At 44.1% G+C, this 16636-nt stretch overlaps 1 protein-coding gene across 2 annotated transcripts in view; it reads right to left on the bottom strand.

Annotated features, from left to right (window-relative positions):
• LOC122928258 (RUN and FYVE domain-containing protein 1-like) overlaps positions 1-16636 on the bottom strand; it is a 139666-nt gene that overhangs the window by 34646 nt on the left and 88384 nt on the right. For both annotated transcript variants that reach the window (XM_044280916.1, XM_044280917.1), the window contains 3 exons: positions 8199-8366; positions 7066-7163; positions 803-922 (listed from right to left, as the gene is read on the bottom strand). In XM_044280916.1, the coding sequence (XP_044136851.1) occupies positions 803-922; positions 7066-7163; positions 8199-8366 (386 nt within the window). The remainder of the gene's footprint in view (positions 1-802; positions 923-7065; positions 7164-8198; positions 8367-16636) is intronic.

The following is a 16636-nucleotide window of genomic DNA, read 5'->3' as shown; positions in this document are numbered from 1 at the left end:
TAACTACTGTGTGGGGGCACAAACAAGTTGAGATGTATATGTAATTAGGAGTGTGCTGCCAATAATCAACAGAACTGAATGAGGGAGGAATGACTGTGGTAGCGATCATTCCTTCCCTATTCACTTTGCATAATTTAATCGACCGACGCAAACAAGCGCTGATCAACATTTTTTGAGGCCCCTTTAAATAGAACAATGTGAACTTCAGACCAAAAAAGGTTGCAGTGTTTTATAGCCGTTCCTTGACCCCAGAGGAATAATTGCTAACTGTTATTTAACATTAAGTCCATCCATATTAGAATTCCTTGTTTGTTTTAGGCTACTGTCACACTGGCGTTTTGGCTTTCCGTTTGTGAGATCCGTCATGGGCTCTCACAAGCAGCCCAAAACAGATCAGTTCATCCCTAATGCATTCTGAATGCAAAAGGATCCGCTCAGAATGCACCAGTTTGCCTCCGTTCCGTCTCCATTCCGCTTTGGAGGCGGACAGCGTTTTGGTGTCCGTCTGTGGAAACTGAGCCAAACGGATCCGTCCTGACACACAATTTAAGTCAATGGGGATGGATCCGTTTTCTATGACACAATAGAAAACGGATCCATCCTCTATTGACTTTCAATGGTGTTCAATACGGATCCGTCTTGGCTATGTTAAAGATAATACAAACGGATCCGTTCTGAACGGATGCAGATATTTGCATTATCTGAACGGATCCGCACCAAACGCGAGTGTGAAAGTAGACTTAGAGATTTTCTACTTGCTTTCTCTAATGAGCCTTTTAGCAAAATTAACATTTTTTTTTACCGTTGTGAATCCAGCTTTTGAAGCTGCTGTTTCAAGTTCTCAGTTTTGACTTCCAAGTTCGTCTTCATTTTAATACAATTTTCTTCAGATATTTGCTTAGATTTTTCTAAATCCTGTAGTCTGAAAAAAATTAAAAAAAATTGGAGAAGTCCTTTCTTCCATAAGAGAAACTTAAGGGGGTTGTCCCATGCCAGCTTTTCATTGACAAGATGAAAATAACCCCCAATAAATGCTGACCTGGGGTGGCCAGCGTTACAGAAACTACCAAGCACCCGACGCTCCACTATTTCCACAGAAGGCTACCCTGTTCCTGGAACCCAGGAATTAGAGGGACAGCATAGCACTTGCTGGGATGGGACAACTCCTTCTAAGTGAATGCCTTGTAGGGCTAGCTTAGCTGAATGCCATGATACCTTTGACTAGGCAATTCGTTGCTTCAGTCTGAAGAGAAAGTACATCCATATTCAAATGAGCATTAAAGTGCACCGAAGAACGGCCAAAGCCATACTGTTCCTCCTGCTTCCACTGCCAGGTGAGAAGACTATGTAGGAACCAAGCCCTGTCAATCCGGGAGGGTGAGGGGCCGGCAGAGAAAGTCAAGAAAACAAGGGTGTATATAGTGGCTTGGCCCAGCCCTCAGTGCAGCTTAGGCCACTTTCACACTGGCGTTTCGGCTTTCCGTTTGTGATATCCGCTCAAGGCTCTCACAAGCGGTCCAAAATGGATCAGTTTTGCCGTAATGCATTCTGAATGGAAAAGGATCCACTCAGAATGCATCAGTTTGCCTCCGTTCTGTCTCTATTCCGTTTTAGAGGCATTTTGGTGTCCTTCTGACGAAACTGAGCCAAACGGATCCGTCCCCATGGACTTACATTGTGTGTCAGAACGGATACGTTTTGGCTCAGTTTCGGCAGACACAATCTGGCACAATAGAAAACTGATCCGTCCTCCATTGACTTTCAATGGTGTTCAAGATGTTCAAGGTCTTGGCTATGTTAAAGATAATATAAACGGATCCGTTCTGAACGGATGCAGATGTTTGTATTATCTGAACGGTTCCGACTGTGCAGATCCGAGACGGATCCGCACCAAACACGAGTGTGAAAGTAGCCTTAAGTGCTCAGTTAAAAAGTACCGGTAACTAGAATAAGCAGCGGATTGAAAAGTGAAAGGTAATATTTTATTCCGCTGAGCCAGCCCTTCAAGGCATTGTACCTCATTTATCAGTTAGTTTCCTAACGACTGATTCCCTTTAACCTCCCTGGCGGTCTAATTCCTGTAGTATTTTCATACCCAAAGCAGTACATTCTTCCAGAGCTGCGGATGGAAGTTCGCGCTGTGCTCCGGAAATGCTCATGCGGACATCACACTGTGTGCTGTCCGCATCCATTCCTGCCCCCTTATCATTAACCCATGGTAATCCTGAGTGTGGTTCGGGGTTACCGCTTCTTGCAGTGTAAATTAACCCTGAGCCAGTGTTGGGATTACCGCTAGGGAGGTTAATAAAAATTCACTGCTAATCCCATGAAGCTAATCTATTAGCCAAGCTGACTTAAATTAAAAGCCAGTACGACCTACCTATAGTTTTGAGTTTTATATTGTGAAATTGCTGGAAAATGCGTGTTTATGTAGGTAGGAATCTATGTGCAACTCCCGCCGATCTTATTCATCAGTATGAAATTCCTGGATAAACCTTTTAAGTGTTGGTATCTTTGAAAGTGTCTCAAGGAGGTCCTGGAATCAACCCCAAAAGTTAACCCCTTAGTGGCCAGCCTGTCTTTGGCCTTACTGAACAAGCGTTTTTCTTCCTTTTTTCATCGTCGCATTCCGTCTATATAGCTTTATGAGGGCTTGTTTTTATTTTTTTGCGCGAAAAGTTGTACTTTTTAATGGTGCCATTTTGTGGTATACATAACTTTCTAATTGACTTTTTTTAACTCTCTATGGGAGGGAGATGGGAAAAACAGCAATTATGCTACTGCGTTTTTACGTTCTAAATTTTATGGGGTTTTCGGTATAAATAACATAATATATTTATTCTCTGGTTCAGTACGATTACAGTGATACCAAATACATATAGATTTTATTATGTTTTACTACTTTTTTGCAATAAAACACCTTTTTCTAAACGGAAAAAAATGTTTTTGCATTGCCATTTCCCAAGACCCAAGACTTTTTTTTTTCTTTCTATGGAGTGTGTGGGCTTTATTTTTGCGAGACGACTTGTAAAAGTCACCACTGAGGAAGAAGTCAGAACCCATAAGACTTTGAAACGCGTTTGGGAGAAATTTGGACCCTCTAAAACCACCATTTCTGCGTATGCTACAGACCATCAGGATCTGCACCTCTCTCTTATCTGCTGGCTGAGAACAGATTGTCCTGTGCCTACTAAAGAATTCCCTGGAGCCACACTGTTCCACTCCACCTGAATTGGAGCAACCCAGGATTTGAGCACAAGGGAAGCTGAAACAGCAGAGACCAGAGGAAAGGCATTATTGCGCTTTGGAGGTAAGGGAGTAGTACAGCTCATGAAGAGGTGGGACGCCACCAGAGAGCTGGAATCCCGAATTATTCAAGCTAATCTGTGCAATTGATACAGTGTTTCTATAATGGAATATTGACTTTGTGAGCCGACCAAATATCTAGTGTTGGATGGATACAACACCTGTAACTCACAGCCAATAATCGAACTGGAACCACGTTCTGTTATCTGGGAAAATTATACAAATGCATTCCAACATGTTTAATGGCGATTATTAATGCCGAATAATTGTTGATCACCCAATCGAGATTCTGGTTTGAATGACTATTATATTTGTTAACCAGAGCGTATTATGAATTGCGGTTATAGAATTTTTTGTGGTTATCGAAAATATGGTGATGGTCTGATCGACACCCAGCCTGAACGGTCACCTTTATTTGATGACCTGACTACATTTGCTGTTGGGCACATAGGTTCAACGAATACCCTATTCCTCAGCCTTTAACATTACAATCGTCATTTTAGTGATGTTTTAATGGTTTTATTGTGTATTTCTAGTATACAATTTACGTATCTTGTATGTTGATTTTAGATGTATTTATTTAGTTGTGACCTGCAGAGTATTTGATATTAATAAAAATAAATGTTTGAGCAGTCCTCCGGATATATGAGTGCCATATCTTCCTTAATTATCTTTTTGTATTAATTTTTGGTGTGTGGAGTTCACACTGAGATATAGAGCACCATCCCATCCCCATTGATTAGTAGAGCCACCCCATTCTGCCAATACCCTTTAAATAGAACAATGTGGACTCCAGACCCAAAAAGGTTGCTTTATAGCCTTTCCTTGACCCCAGAGGAATGATTGCTAACTGTTCTTTAACATTAAGTCCATCCATATTAGAATTCCTTGTTTGTTTTAGGCTACTTTCGCACTGGTGTTTTGGCTTTCCGTTTGGGAGTTTGCCTCAGTTCCGTCTCCATTCCGTTTTGGAGGCGGACAGCGTTTTGGTGTCAGTCTGACGAAACTGAGCCAAACGGATCCGTTCCTCCCCATTCACTTTGCATCAGCCTGTGTAATAGGCTGATGCAAAAAAGTGCTGATTAACTTTTTTTGCGGGCCCTTGGAATAGACGATGCGGCCCCAAAAAAGGTTGTGCACCCCTGCTATAGTGCATTGCATATTAATGGCCATTCTATTCTAACATTGACCAGCAGGCTGCGCGGTTTTCATGTGAAAGTCGGGCCCCCGTTCCCCGGGGAACCCGTGCAGCGCTTAGACTGGGCTGCCGCAAAAAAGCGGCTGCCCGGCATAAGGCCCCTTAGTGACCGCCGTAAAAACACGTATCGGTGGTCACTAAGGGGTTAAGAACTGTGCCACAATAATTTATTGTGGATGATTGGGGGAAAACTGGTTCTTAAATAAAGACTTGTTATATGTGAAACTGCACCGGCTGACTCATTCCCTGCCTACTGTTTCCAGCCCACCTTCCAACAGACAGGAGAAGCCTACCATGGCGAGACCTGGGGAATAGGTGTGCCTTCTCTTCACTAAGCACAACCCAACAGAGTGCTGGAGCAGGACAGCCCCCACTGAACACCATCTTACACACACTATTGCCACTCAACACACGTGTACATTCAATGTTGCGTGTGTTAAAATCTGTAGGAACACCAACACTAGCAAGCAAGCGTTAGGAATTATTATTTAAATCGCCCTATGTGAACTGTAAGGCCCCTTGTAGACGAGCGTGTGCAGATTAGGTCCGGATGTGTTGCGAATGTGTTCAGTGAAAAATGCGTGATTTCGCAAAGTCATTCAGTTTTGTCTGCGATCGCGTTCATTTATTCAGTTTTTATCATGCAGGTTTTTTCACGCAGCTCTATTCACTTCTATGGGGCCAGTGTTGGGTGAAAATTACTGAATATAGAACATGCTGCGATTTTCATGCAACGCACAAGTGATGCGTGAAAACCAACGCACATGTACACAGCCCCATTAAAATAAATGGGGCCGGATTCCGTGCGGGCGCAATGCGTTCACAACACACATTGCACCCACACGGAATACTGGCTTGTGTGTAAGGGGCCTAATTACAATTGACTAATACATTTCTAAATGGTATAATATGCAAGCTGAACCACCTGCAGTTCATCCGAAAATGAGTGAGGGTACTTTCACACTTGCGGCAGAGGATTCCGGCAGGCAGTTCAGTCGCCGGAACTGCCTGCTGGATCCGGCATATATTTTTTTTGCATTTTCAAAAGGCATGCGCTGAAAGGAAAACCGAAAAACTACAGTACTTGAAAATAATTATTTTTTAGAGCCAGAGAGTAAGTGAAAATGTTTTTTTTTTCTGACTGGCGAAAACCATTGCCATCTGTCAAAAATTACGATATATTCGATTTCTCTGTAGTGATTATCATTATTGCTATTACTGCAAGTATAACGGGTATTGCTATAGAAGCAGTCTGCATTGGGTATGTACAGGACAGGGATAGTGTAAAATGTTAATTTTATTTATATTTGTGTGTTTGGTGCAACTTATCCGGTGATCCGGACGCTGGTAAACGTCTGGGTCAAGGAGTCAATAAATGGCCTAATCAGCTGCAAAGGGTTAAATAGATGAGCAAGTGCTCATCTTCTCTCTCCTTTTTTGGAACAAAAAAATAAAAATAAAAAAGACTCCCCATATGTGACAAAGATTAAGAGTAAGAATTCTCTCTTATTGATGGGGGAATGAGGATTGGTAATATGCACAGAAATGCGTGTTATCCACCCCAAGAGACATGTAAATTTATATTAAGAACGAGAAGGCTCTGTTGCTCTTCTTCTGAAGCCTGTCAGCACAACTCCCACTCCCACTGCCTCCCTCCTCCTCCACATCAGCATAAGGGGTGGGGGAGAGTTAGCTTCATCAGGTATGAGATAGGTATCACAGATATGAGCTGTAAAACGAGACTAAGATTGCCTTAACGGCTGCTCTATATTTGATAATATGGAATTGGGTCAGGAGTCCGAGCTGTATCTAGAGCTAGTTCACCTCTAAATGTTAGTCTAGATGTCATGATGTCTCCCATAAACAGAGAAGAGGAGATCCTGCTCTACAGTCTCTATGCTGCACACCCTGAGATACAACAGCAGCAGGGAGGAAATTATACAGCGGTACTGAGCCATGTAGCTGCGAATCTAGAACGGGGTGAGATAGCAAACTGCAGCCATGTCTCTTTATGTCTCTGCCTTTGGCCTCATGCACACAAGTTGTTTTTCTCGGCCTCCGTTCCGTTTTTATTGCAGAAAGGATGGGGACCCATTCATTTCAATGGGTCAGCAAAAAAATGCTGATAGTTCATCCGTTTGGGTTCCGCGGCTGTTGTCCGCGTTTCCCTTCAGCAAAAAAAATTGTGCATGTCCTACATTTTTCACATTTGCGGACAAGGAGAGGCAATTATTACAAGGGATCTGTGGAAAAACACGGATCCTCCCCAAAAAACGGATGCCACATCCATTTTTTGGGGGCAGACGCACAATTTGCGGACACAAAAAACAACTGTCGTGTGCATGAGGTCTTTGTCTTTCCCCAGAAACTATGTCCTCTCTCTATGGGCTGTAATGATCTCACAGTAAGGTTCTAACCCAGAGATGTGTGAATGATTAGTGGAGGAGGCTTGGAAGCAGGATAACAGGCTGTCAAGTGGGGAAAGAAGCATTTTTCTGCAATAAGTTCTGTTACAAAGTTTCTTATATTTCCTTGTACTATCGATAAAGAAAAAGAAGAACCTTTCTTCCATTGCTGTTGTTGTAGAGTCAACCTGATCCATTTTAGCTTGGAGTAAACATAACTGTTCACTCTTATTCTGCAAGGCCATTTCTGCTTCCTACAAAAAAAGAACATTTAAAACAAACAGCAATTATTTTTGGAAATATTCGAGAGCATTGATAAAAGATACTCCGGCTCTTTGGAGGAAATTGTGGGTGGTAGAGCAACTGCACTCACAAGGCCCACTCTTTAAAGAGGACCTTTCACCAGAATTAAACTTCTAAAGTAACTATACAGGCATGTAGAGCGGCGCCCAGGGACCCCCCTGCACTTACTGTTATACCTAGGCGCCGCTCCGTTCTCCCGTAATTGCCTCCGGTATCTTTACAGTTAGGCTCCACCCAGGGGAACCTGCCTTCGGCTGATTCTCCCATGCTGCAGCGCTGGACAATCACAGCGCTCAGCTCATAGCCTGAGAGAGAAAAAAGCCTCTCAGGCTATAAGCTGAGCGCTGTGATTGGCCAGCGCTGCAGCATGGGAGAAGGAGGCGCCGGCAGGTTCCCCTGGGTGGAGCCTAACTGTAAAGATACCGGAGGCAATTACGGGAGAACGGAGCGGCGCCCAGGTATAACAGTAAGTGCAGGGGGGTTCCTGGGCGCCGCTCTACATGCCTATATAGTTACTTTAGAAGTTTAATTCTGGTGAAAGGTCCTCTTTAAGGGAACCATATGAAGGAGGTCTAAGCTCAGTGACGGGTTAACTGGCATAGTCCACATAGAGTCACTTTTAATATTATTTTAATCACTAATATAGCACTGACATATTCCACAACGCTTTACAGAATGGGGCTCACAATCTAATTTCTCCATCAATATGTATTTGGCGCATGGGAGGAAACCCACGCAAAACAGGGAGAACATACAAACTCCATGCAGATGTTGTCAGATTCAAACCTAGGAATGGAAGGCACCAGTGCTAACCACTGAGCCAACCGCAATGACAGTAAACTAGTAAATCCACTGCTGGAAGGTTATACATGGGAAATGATCAATAGTTGGTTAAACAGAACAAAATACACACAGATCCTACTACTTTATCAGGCCCAGCTGAACAGTACATATTATTGTGGGATGTACTGTTTAACGTTATTTACCTTGACTTTTTCGCACATTTGAAGATTAATGGATTTTACATCATCCAGTTGTTTCCGTAGCACTACTAAAGTATCCTGCTTTTCATGAATATCTTTTTCAAGAAGTTTCATGGCCATTTCCATTTCAGTCTTCAATCCAAGTTGCAAATCTAGCTCCTTTTCGAGTTCCTAGCAACATATAACAAATCACAACAATTGTCAGCGATATGTAGATACGATTTGTTTTCCAGAAAAAAAAAAGCTGCCTAAGATGTCAAAAAAGCTAAATTCTTAATCTACTTTAGAAGTATTCACAGTTCCCCCTCCAAATGTCTATTTAAAGCTGTTGTCCTGTTTTATTCAATTCAATGGGGCCACAAAAGATGCGGAGAGCACACCATGGTGACTGCAACCGTATGCCTGCAAAAATATAGAATATGTCGTATTCCATAGTAAACTCTATAAAACCCAAACAGACAGTTTCTCTCTCCAATCGATGGATGTGTAATCTTGGTGCAATGAAAGTAGTTTGATCAACCAGAACCCCATAAAAAAAGCCCTATGTTGCCACAACAGTTTAAAACGTATGCGCTCCGAGGTTCGCTTTCCCAATGAGTATTGGATTATCTTCTGTTAACTACAAGCTGTACCTTACTATATGTTAAAAATCCTCCATGTGCTGAGGTTGACTAGCCTGGCTAGTGACGTCACATCCCATTAAAATACATATGACACACATTTTTATGACCAGCATTTCGCATTCTTTTACCAGGGAAAATGTCTGAATTCCTGAACTTACACCAATGATCAGGAGTAGCATCAACACATAACGTGGAAAAAACCGGGGTGCCACATTGGCACTAGCCAGATGATCGGCCTGCCTGCATACATCGCTGGATCTATACACATACATATGTAGCCGATTGTGAGGCAGTCAGCAGGGTATTTGTTGTCCTCCCGTAGCGTCCAGGACAGTATAGCCTGGTGCAGTTTGTACAGCTTTTGAGCCTTCTCTCCCTCTTGTCTGGATGGGGACGGCAGATAGTAGCAGTCACAGGGCACACAGTGTAAAGCTCCGTGGCACAAGCGCTCCTCAAACACAGCAATCTGAATTGGGGAGAGGAGGGAAAGACCACAGCCTCCGGTCACTCTTGGCCAGCGTGTTGACATCAACTGACTCAAACCAAATCTCAATCCACTGTCTGTTCCATACATATCATGGACCCATCCATCTATGGATTTTATCACCGATTTGTCTCCGTCTGGGGGTTCAAATGTAGTTTCAGTTGCTGTTGATCGTTTTTGTAAGAAGTGTCATTTTGTTACTGTACATTAGTGAAACTGTCCAATTTCTAGGCTAGTCCAGTTTATTTATTAAATGCATGGTACCAGAGAACATCGTTTCCAGGTTCAGTTTGTTTCCAGATTTTGGAGAGCTTTTTGTGACAGGCTCCAGGTGTAGTTGTCATTTTATTCTGTATTTCATCCTGAGCCTAAGGGTCCATTCACACATCCGCAAAATTGATCCATATTGGAGAACTGATCTGGACCCATTCATTTTCAATGGGGCCAGAAAAGATGCGGACAGCACACAGTGTGCTGTCCGCATCCACACTTCCGCTCCGCAAAAAATAGAACATGTCCTATTCTTGTCCACAGACACGGACAAGAAAATACATTTCTATTAAAGTGGCGGCTATGTGCGGTCCGCAAAAAGACGTGTGAATGGACCCTAATGGTCAAACCACTGAGCAGTAAGTTAGGTGTTATATTGCTGATGATCAATCTGAACGGATAATCTGCTACTAGCCATATTTGTTATCAAAAGGTTGCCATCATTTTCCACTTCTGTTAAAGTAAATCCGGAGGTGAGGAACAATTCACAGTTTGAACTCAGGTTCAAGCTGAACCTGAAGAAACTACAATTTGTTTCAAAAAGAAAAAAGCTGATATACATTCTGTGATTTATCTGTGAAGGAAAATCTATGGTTGGTTACAAAAAATATGTGTATAAATTGGGTCTTCGATACATTGGTCCCGATGAGATTAATTAATTAGTTAATACATTTATTAGTCTTGTGTCTTTCTGATTGCTGCTCTCTTCATTTAAGATTTAAAATGTTCTTCATAAAGGTCTTGTTAAAAAGTACAATTCGCAAGGGGCCTCCTCCTCCTGTTCAAGGAGTATTCTTGTTCACTTAAGGTACTTTCACTTGCGGCAGAGGATTTTGGCAGGCAGTTCGGTCGCCGAAACTGCCTGTCGGATCCGACAATCTGGACGCAAATGGATGCATTTGTGAGATGGATCCGGATCCGTCTCACAAATGCATTTCAATACCGGATCCGTCTCTCCGATGTAATCTGGGAAAAACAGATCCGGTATTAACTTTTTTTGCATTTTTAAAGGTCTGCGCATGCGCAGACCGGAAAGCCAGATCCGTTTTGCCAGAACAATTAATGCTGGATCCAGCACTAATACACTTCAATGTAAATTAATGCCGGATCCGTATTTTTGGTCAGAGAGAAAACTGCAGCATGCTGCCGTATTTTCTCCGTCCAAAAAACGTCAGAGGGACAGAACTGATGCATCCTGAGTCAGGCCTCATGCACATGACAGTGGAAAAAAACGTCCGTTAAAAACGGACACACTGTCAGTTTTTCATGGCCATTTTGCATCAGTACGTGCATCCATTTTCTGAGTGTGTGTCCGCTTTGGATCAGTTTTTCATGTCCCTTAAAAACTGACATGAAAAATGGATGAATTTAATTGGCAGTTATTTCTAGACCCACCCTTCTGAGAACACCCACAGCATGGTAGGCCCCCAGCTAAAATAATGTCCCCCCATAGTGTAGGATTTCTTTTTTGTTTCTGACCCCAGCTTAAATAATGTCCCCATGTAGGCCCCCAGCGAAATAAATGTCCCACATGGTGTATATCATCTTTTTAACCACCTCTAGCTTTAATAATGCCCCCAATGTAGGGCCCCATCTTAAATAATGTCCCCCATAGTGTGTTGTTTTTTTTTTTTAGGGCCCCCAGCTTCATAATGTCCTCCATGGTTTATATAATGCCCCCATAGAGTCCCACAGCCAAAAAAATTTATAAAAAAAACCCCTCACCTTATCCACTTGCTTGCGCTGCAGCAGTCTCTTCTCTCTTCTCAGAACAGGACCCGCTGAAGGATGTGCGATGATGTCACTGAGCGCTCCCACGTGGTTATGTCACCACGCAGATCGCAGGTCCTTCGGCAGGTCCTGCTCAATGATGAGATCAGAGACTGCCGCAAGATCCCCCTCCCCATAACTGTGCCATCCACAGATCCCCCTCCCCATAACTGTGCCATCCACAGATCCCCCTCCCCATAACTGTGCCATCCACAGATCCCCCTCCCCATAACAGTGCCATCCACAGATCCTCCTCCCCATAACAGTGCCATCCACCACAGATCCTCCTCCCCATAACAGTGCCACCCACCACAGATCCCCCTCCCCATAACAGTGCCACCCACCACAGATCCCCCTCCCCATAACAGTGCCATCCACCACAGATCCCCCTCCCCATAACAGTGCCATCCACCACAGATCCCCCTCCCCATAACAGTGCCACCCACCACAGATCCCCCTCCCCATAACAGTGCCATCCACCACAGATCCCCCTCCCCATAACAGTGCCATCCACCACAGATCCCCCTCCCCATAACAGTGCCACCCACCACAGATCCCCCTCCCCATAACAGTGCCACCCACCACAGATCCCCCTCCCCATAACAGTGCCATCCACCACAGATCCCCCTCCCCATAACAGTGCCATCCACCACAGATCCCCCTCCCCATAACAGTGCCATCCACCACAGATCCCCCTCCCCTGCAAGTGCAACTTAAACTTTTGCTCAATACTAGTCTTACTCAGAGAAGAGTCTCTCTCTCAGCTAGTCAGCTCCAGGCAGTTCGGGCGGTGCTCACTCACCGACGTCACGCGTCTGCGCTGCCTAGTGGGAGGAGCAGGAGCCTGACGTCAGTGAGTGAGCGCCACCTGCACTGCGTGCTGTTACCGGAGGCAGAGCTGCAGTAAGAAATCTAGTTAGATGAGCGGCGCCGGCTGCGGATGATTATTAAAGTTAAAAGTTAAGTAAGTCTGCAAGCAGGGCAGGCGGAGATTCGGATTATTTACACATACAGTTTTGGAGTGTGGCGAGCGGCAGGGCCGGTGTAGCGCAAGAGAGTCAGAGCGCCAGCCGACCCTGCCAGTGCCAGCAATACATTCGGGGCACTAGTCAAAACATCCGGGGCTTAAGACCTAACGACGCCCCTGGTGCAAACTCACTTTGTAGCTGTGCAAAGGATTTCATATTACCATCCTCCTGAATATGGTTTAGACTGAGGACACCCTTTTCTCCCAAGGATAAAACCCTTCTAGTCTAAATATCTCCGGAAGCTTCGGGTTTCGCCACAAAAGCGCATGTCCATAGAGTCCATTAAGGCCAATAATATCTTTAAATTTGGACCAGATCTTACACATTAGGGACACCGTGGGTAAATCCCCAACACCTTGTACCCTCCCTATTTTAGGTACACCGATTTTGTATGTCTTGCTTTCCCACATAAGATACTATACGTGCTGAGGGCCCTCCTTCCATACGTTGCCCCCAACCCTTTAAGTAACCCTATTATGTAGCAACTGGGCAGCTTCATAATAAACCCAGGGATTTGGTACGGACAGACCTCCCTCCTCCTTGCCTCTCTGCAATGTTTCCAGTTTTATTCTAGGCTGCTTTTTCTTCCATATAAGTGATCGGAAAATGCCTTGAATTTTGTAGAATAAACAGGTGAGTCGTGTAAGAGATATAGCAGTTGGGGCATCAGGATCATCTTAATCAAATTGCATCTCCCTACCACTGAAAGCGGGAGCTTGGACCAGGTGGAGACCTTATCCAGAAATTTAGTTAACAGGGGGTCTATATTAAGTTTAACATGGTCCGCAACTCTTGAAGCAATCAGGACACCAAGATATTTAAAATTTATCGACAATTTGTAATTAAATCTTTGACCAATCCATATGGAGAGGGAGCGTATCAAGTTGAAGTATCACTGATTTATCCCAGTTGATACGTTACCCCGATCGGAGGCCAAATTCAGTAATATGTTGCATCACCGGATGGATCGACCGCTCCAGGTCACCAATGTACAAAAGCAGGTCATCTGCGTATAGGGAGACTCGTTCTTCATGAGGACCCAACTTAAGCCCCGTCCAATCCGGTGACGAACACAGTGTACACGCTAATGGTTTAATGGCCACTGAAAATAGGAGTGAGGACAGAGGACACCCGTGTCTAGTCCCACGATACAACGCGAATTGCAGACTAAGCTTTCCATTTGTTCTAACTCTGGCCAGCGGGAATCTATATAAAAGTTTCACCCAGGATAAAAATCCCGGGCCAAACCCCATAATTTTCATAGTTTCCCACAGATAATCCGACTCGACACTGTCATAAGCTTTGGCAGCGTCGAGAGAAACCACCGCTCTACACCCCCCCCCCCCCCGTATCCACTCGCCGTTGGAGAATACGGAAAAGCCTCCTTAGGTTGATAGACGTGCTTTTATCAGGCATAAATCCTGATTGGTCAATGTATTAAAGTATTAATAACCCTGTGTAGGTGGATGGCCAATATTTTTGCCAAGAATTTTACATCTACAGGGAGGAGGAAGATGGGCCTGTAGGACTCCGTCGGAAGCGTCGGATCCTTACCCGGTTTTGGAATGACCACCACCACAGCCTCCCTGAAAGCATCGTTAAACACGTCAAGAAATATCATCCTGGTATCTTTTAAAAAATTCGCTAGGTAATCGGTCAAATCCCAGGGCCTTTTCGTTAGAGAAAGACCCAAGTGCCATCCTAAGCTCCTCTAATTCTAGAGGTTCATCTAAATTGTGTGCTGATTGCGCCGATAATTTCCGCAGCGGAATATTGGCAAGATACGACCTAATACAGTCCTGATCAAAAGTTTAAGACCACTTGAAAAATGGCAAAAAAATCATATTTAGCATGGCTGGATCTTAACAAGGTTCCAAGTACAACTTCAACATGCAACAAGAAGAAATAGGAAAGAGACAAAACATTTTTTGAGCATTCAATTTAATGAAAACAACAAATAAACTGAAACAGGCTGTTTTTTAGCTGATCAAAAGTTTAGGACCACACCTCCCCAAAAAAAAACTAAAGGGGGCCCCCCCCCCCCCCCCCCCAAAAACAGAAATCCAACATCCAAACATGAACTCAGTAATGAGTAGCTCCGCCGTTATTGTTTATCACTTCAAAAATTTGTTTCGGCATGCTTGATGCAAGCGTTTCCATGAGGTGAGTGGGAAAATTTCTCCAAGTGGTGAAGACGGCCGGACGAAGGCCATCTACTGTTTGGAACTTTTGTCCATTTTTGTAAACTTCCCTTGCCATCCGTCCCCAAAGGTTCTCAATTGGATTTAGATCAGGGAAACACGCAGGATGGGCCAAAAGAGTGATGTTATTCTCCTGGAAGAAGTCCCTTGTCCTGCGGGCATTGTGTACTGTAGCATTGTCCTGTTAAAAAACCCAGTTGTTACCACACAGATGAGGGCCCTCAGTCATGAGGAATGCGCTCTGCAACATCTAGACATAGCCAGCAGCCGTAATCCCTCCCATACAGTATCCCACCATATTCTCCCCCCCCCCCCCCCACATGCCCTCCTGTGTGCACTCCCCTCATGTCCCCCAAAGTTGGCACATAAAAGAAAAAAAAAAACAAGAAAGAAAAAGAAAAAAAGAAAAAAAAAAGCTAAATACTGACCTGCGTTTGCCAGCTGAGTCCCGGCACAGGCGAGCACGATGAAGTCATTGCGCGCGCCTGGATTTCACTACCACATATGCCTGAGGCAGATCAATGCGCTCCGCTCCCCCGCCCCGCCGCAGTATGTGGGCGTCAGCTCTTCAGCAATGAGTGCTTCCATCGATATTGATGGAAGCGCTCATTGCTTCTGGGCCTGGCAGTGGCACCCCCATGAAAGACGGCACCTGTGGTGGACTGTCCCTCCCCAGCCCCCCCCTGGGCCTGCCACTGCCTGGGGAGGGTAATAATAGTCTTGAATTGCCTCCATTTGTACACAATCTTTGCATTGGAGAAGTCCAAACTCTTGAAATGAAATATGGTTTTGCAACCTTTTCCTGCCCGACAAGCATCAATAGCTCTTTTTCTGGGGTCCTCGGAAACCTCCTTTGTTTGTGCCATGAAACACTTCCACAAACGTGTTGAGAATATCAGACTTTGATAGATCTCTGTTCTTTAAAGGGGTTATCCTGGAAAAGATAATGATGACTTATCCTCAGAAAAGGTTATCATTTTCACATCAGCGGTGGTCCAAGTCCCAGCATCCCCGTTGATCAGCTGTTTTAGGGAGCCGCTGTGCTCACCGAACCTCTAGTGAGCTATGCAGGCTCCCAGCATCTTTCCAAGGATGGCACTGTACATCATATAGTGGCAGTGCTTGGCATTGCAGCTTAGCCCCATTGACTTGAATAGGGCTGAACTGCAACTAGGTCATGTGACTGATGTACATTGATGTCACTGGCCTAGGAAGAGGCTGCGGGACTCAAGACCTCTTCTAACAGCTGATCGGCGGGGGTTCCAGGTGTCGTACTCCCACAGATCTGATACTGATGACCTATCCTGAGTAAAAGTCATAAATATATTTTCCTAAATAACCCCTTTAAATAAAACTGGCTGCCCAATCACACTTGATTGTCATTCCACCGATTAAAAACACAACTATAATTTCACCTTCAAATTCACTTTCCTCAGTCTAATAATTTTTACTCATTTCATTTGGTTATTGTTATCTAGTTTTAGGACTTGTGCGAAACTTGGATGTAGTTTTGGGTCAAATGATTGCAAAAATATTAAAAATTCTGAAGAGTTTACAAACTTTCAAGGACCATTGTAGCTTGCATTTAGCTTAAGAGAACCTGTCACCACGAAATGCAGTGCGATCTGCAGGCAGCATGCCATAGAGCAGAAGCTGAACAGATTGATAGATAGTATTGTGGGCAAAGATTCAGTAAAACATATAATTTATACATTTAAATCTCAGCTTTTTCTGACTTCAGTTGTACACGGGGAGGCGGGGTCTCTTATCAGTGATTGATAGCATTCTGTGTGCATACATGGATAGCTGTCAGTCACTGATAGCTGTTCATAGAGGTGGTTTTAACTTCAACAAACGGCATTGATCATGTAGAGAAAGTTAATACAAGGCACTAATGTATTGTGATTGTCCATATTACCTCCTTTACTGGCTCGATTCATTTTTCCATCACGTTATACACTGCTCGTTTCCATGGTTACGACTAAGCTTGAGCGAATTGAGCTTCGGATCAAGCCTTTGGTGAATGACTTCAATATTCCTATCTGCATATTTAAAAACATTTTAA

The sequence above is a fragment of the Bufo gargarizans genome, chromosome 2 (assembly GCF_014858855.1).
Source record: "Bufo gargarizans isolate SCDJY-AF-19 chromosome 2, ASM1485885v1, whole genome shotgun sequence".
In the NCBI taxonomy this organism is placed as follows: domain Eukaryota; kingdom Metazoa; phylum Chordata; class Amphibia; order Anura; family Bufonidae; genus Bufo; species Bufo gargarizans.
The sequence above is the reverse complement of the archived record's forward strand: the minus strand, read 5'-3'. Positions and strand labels throughout refer to the sequence as shown.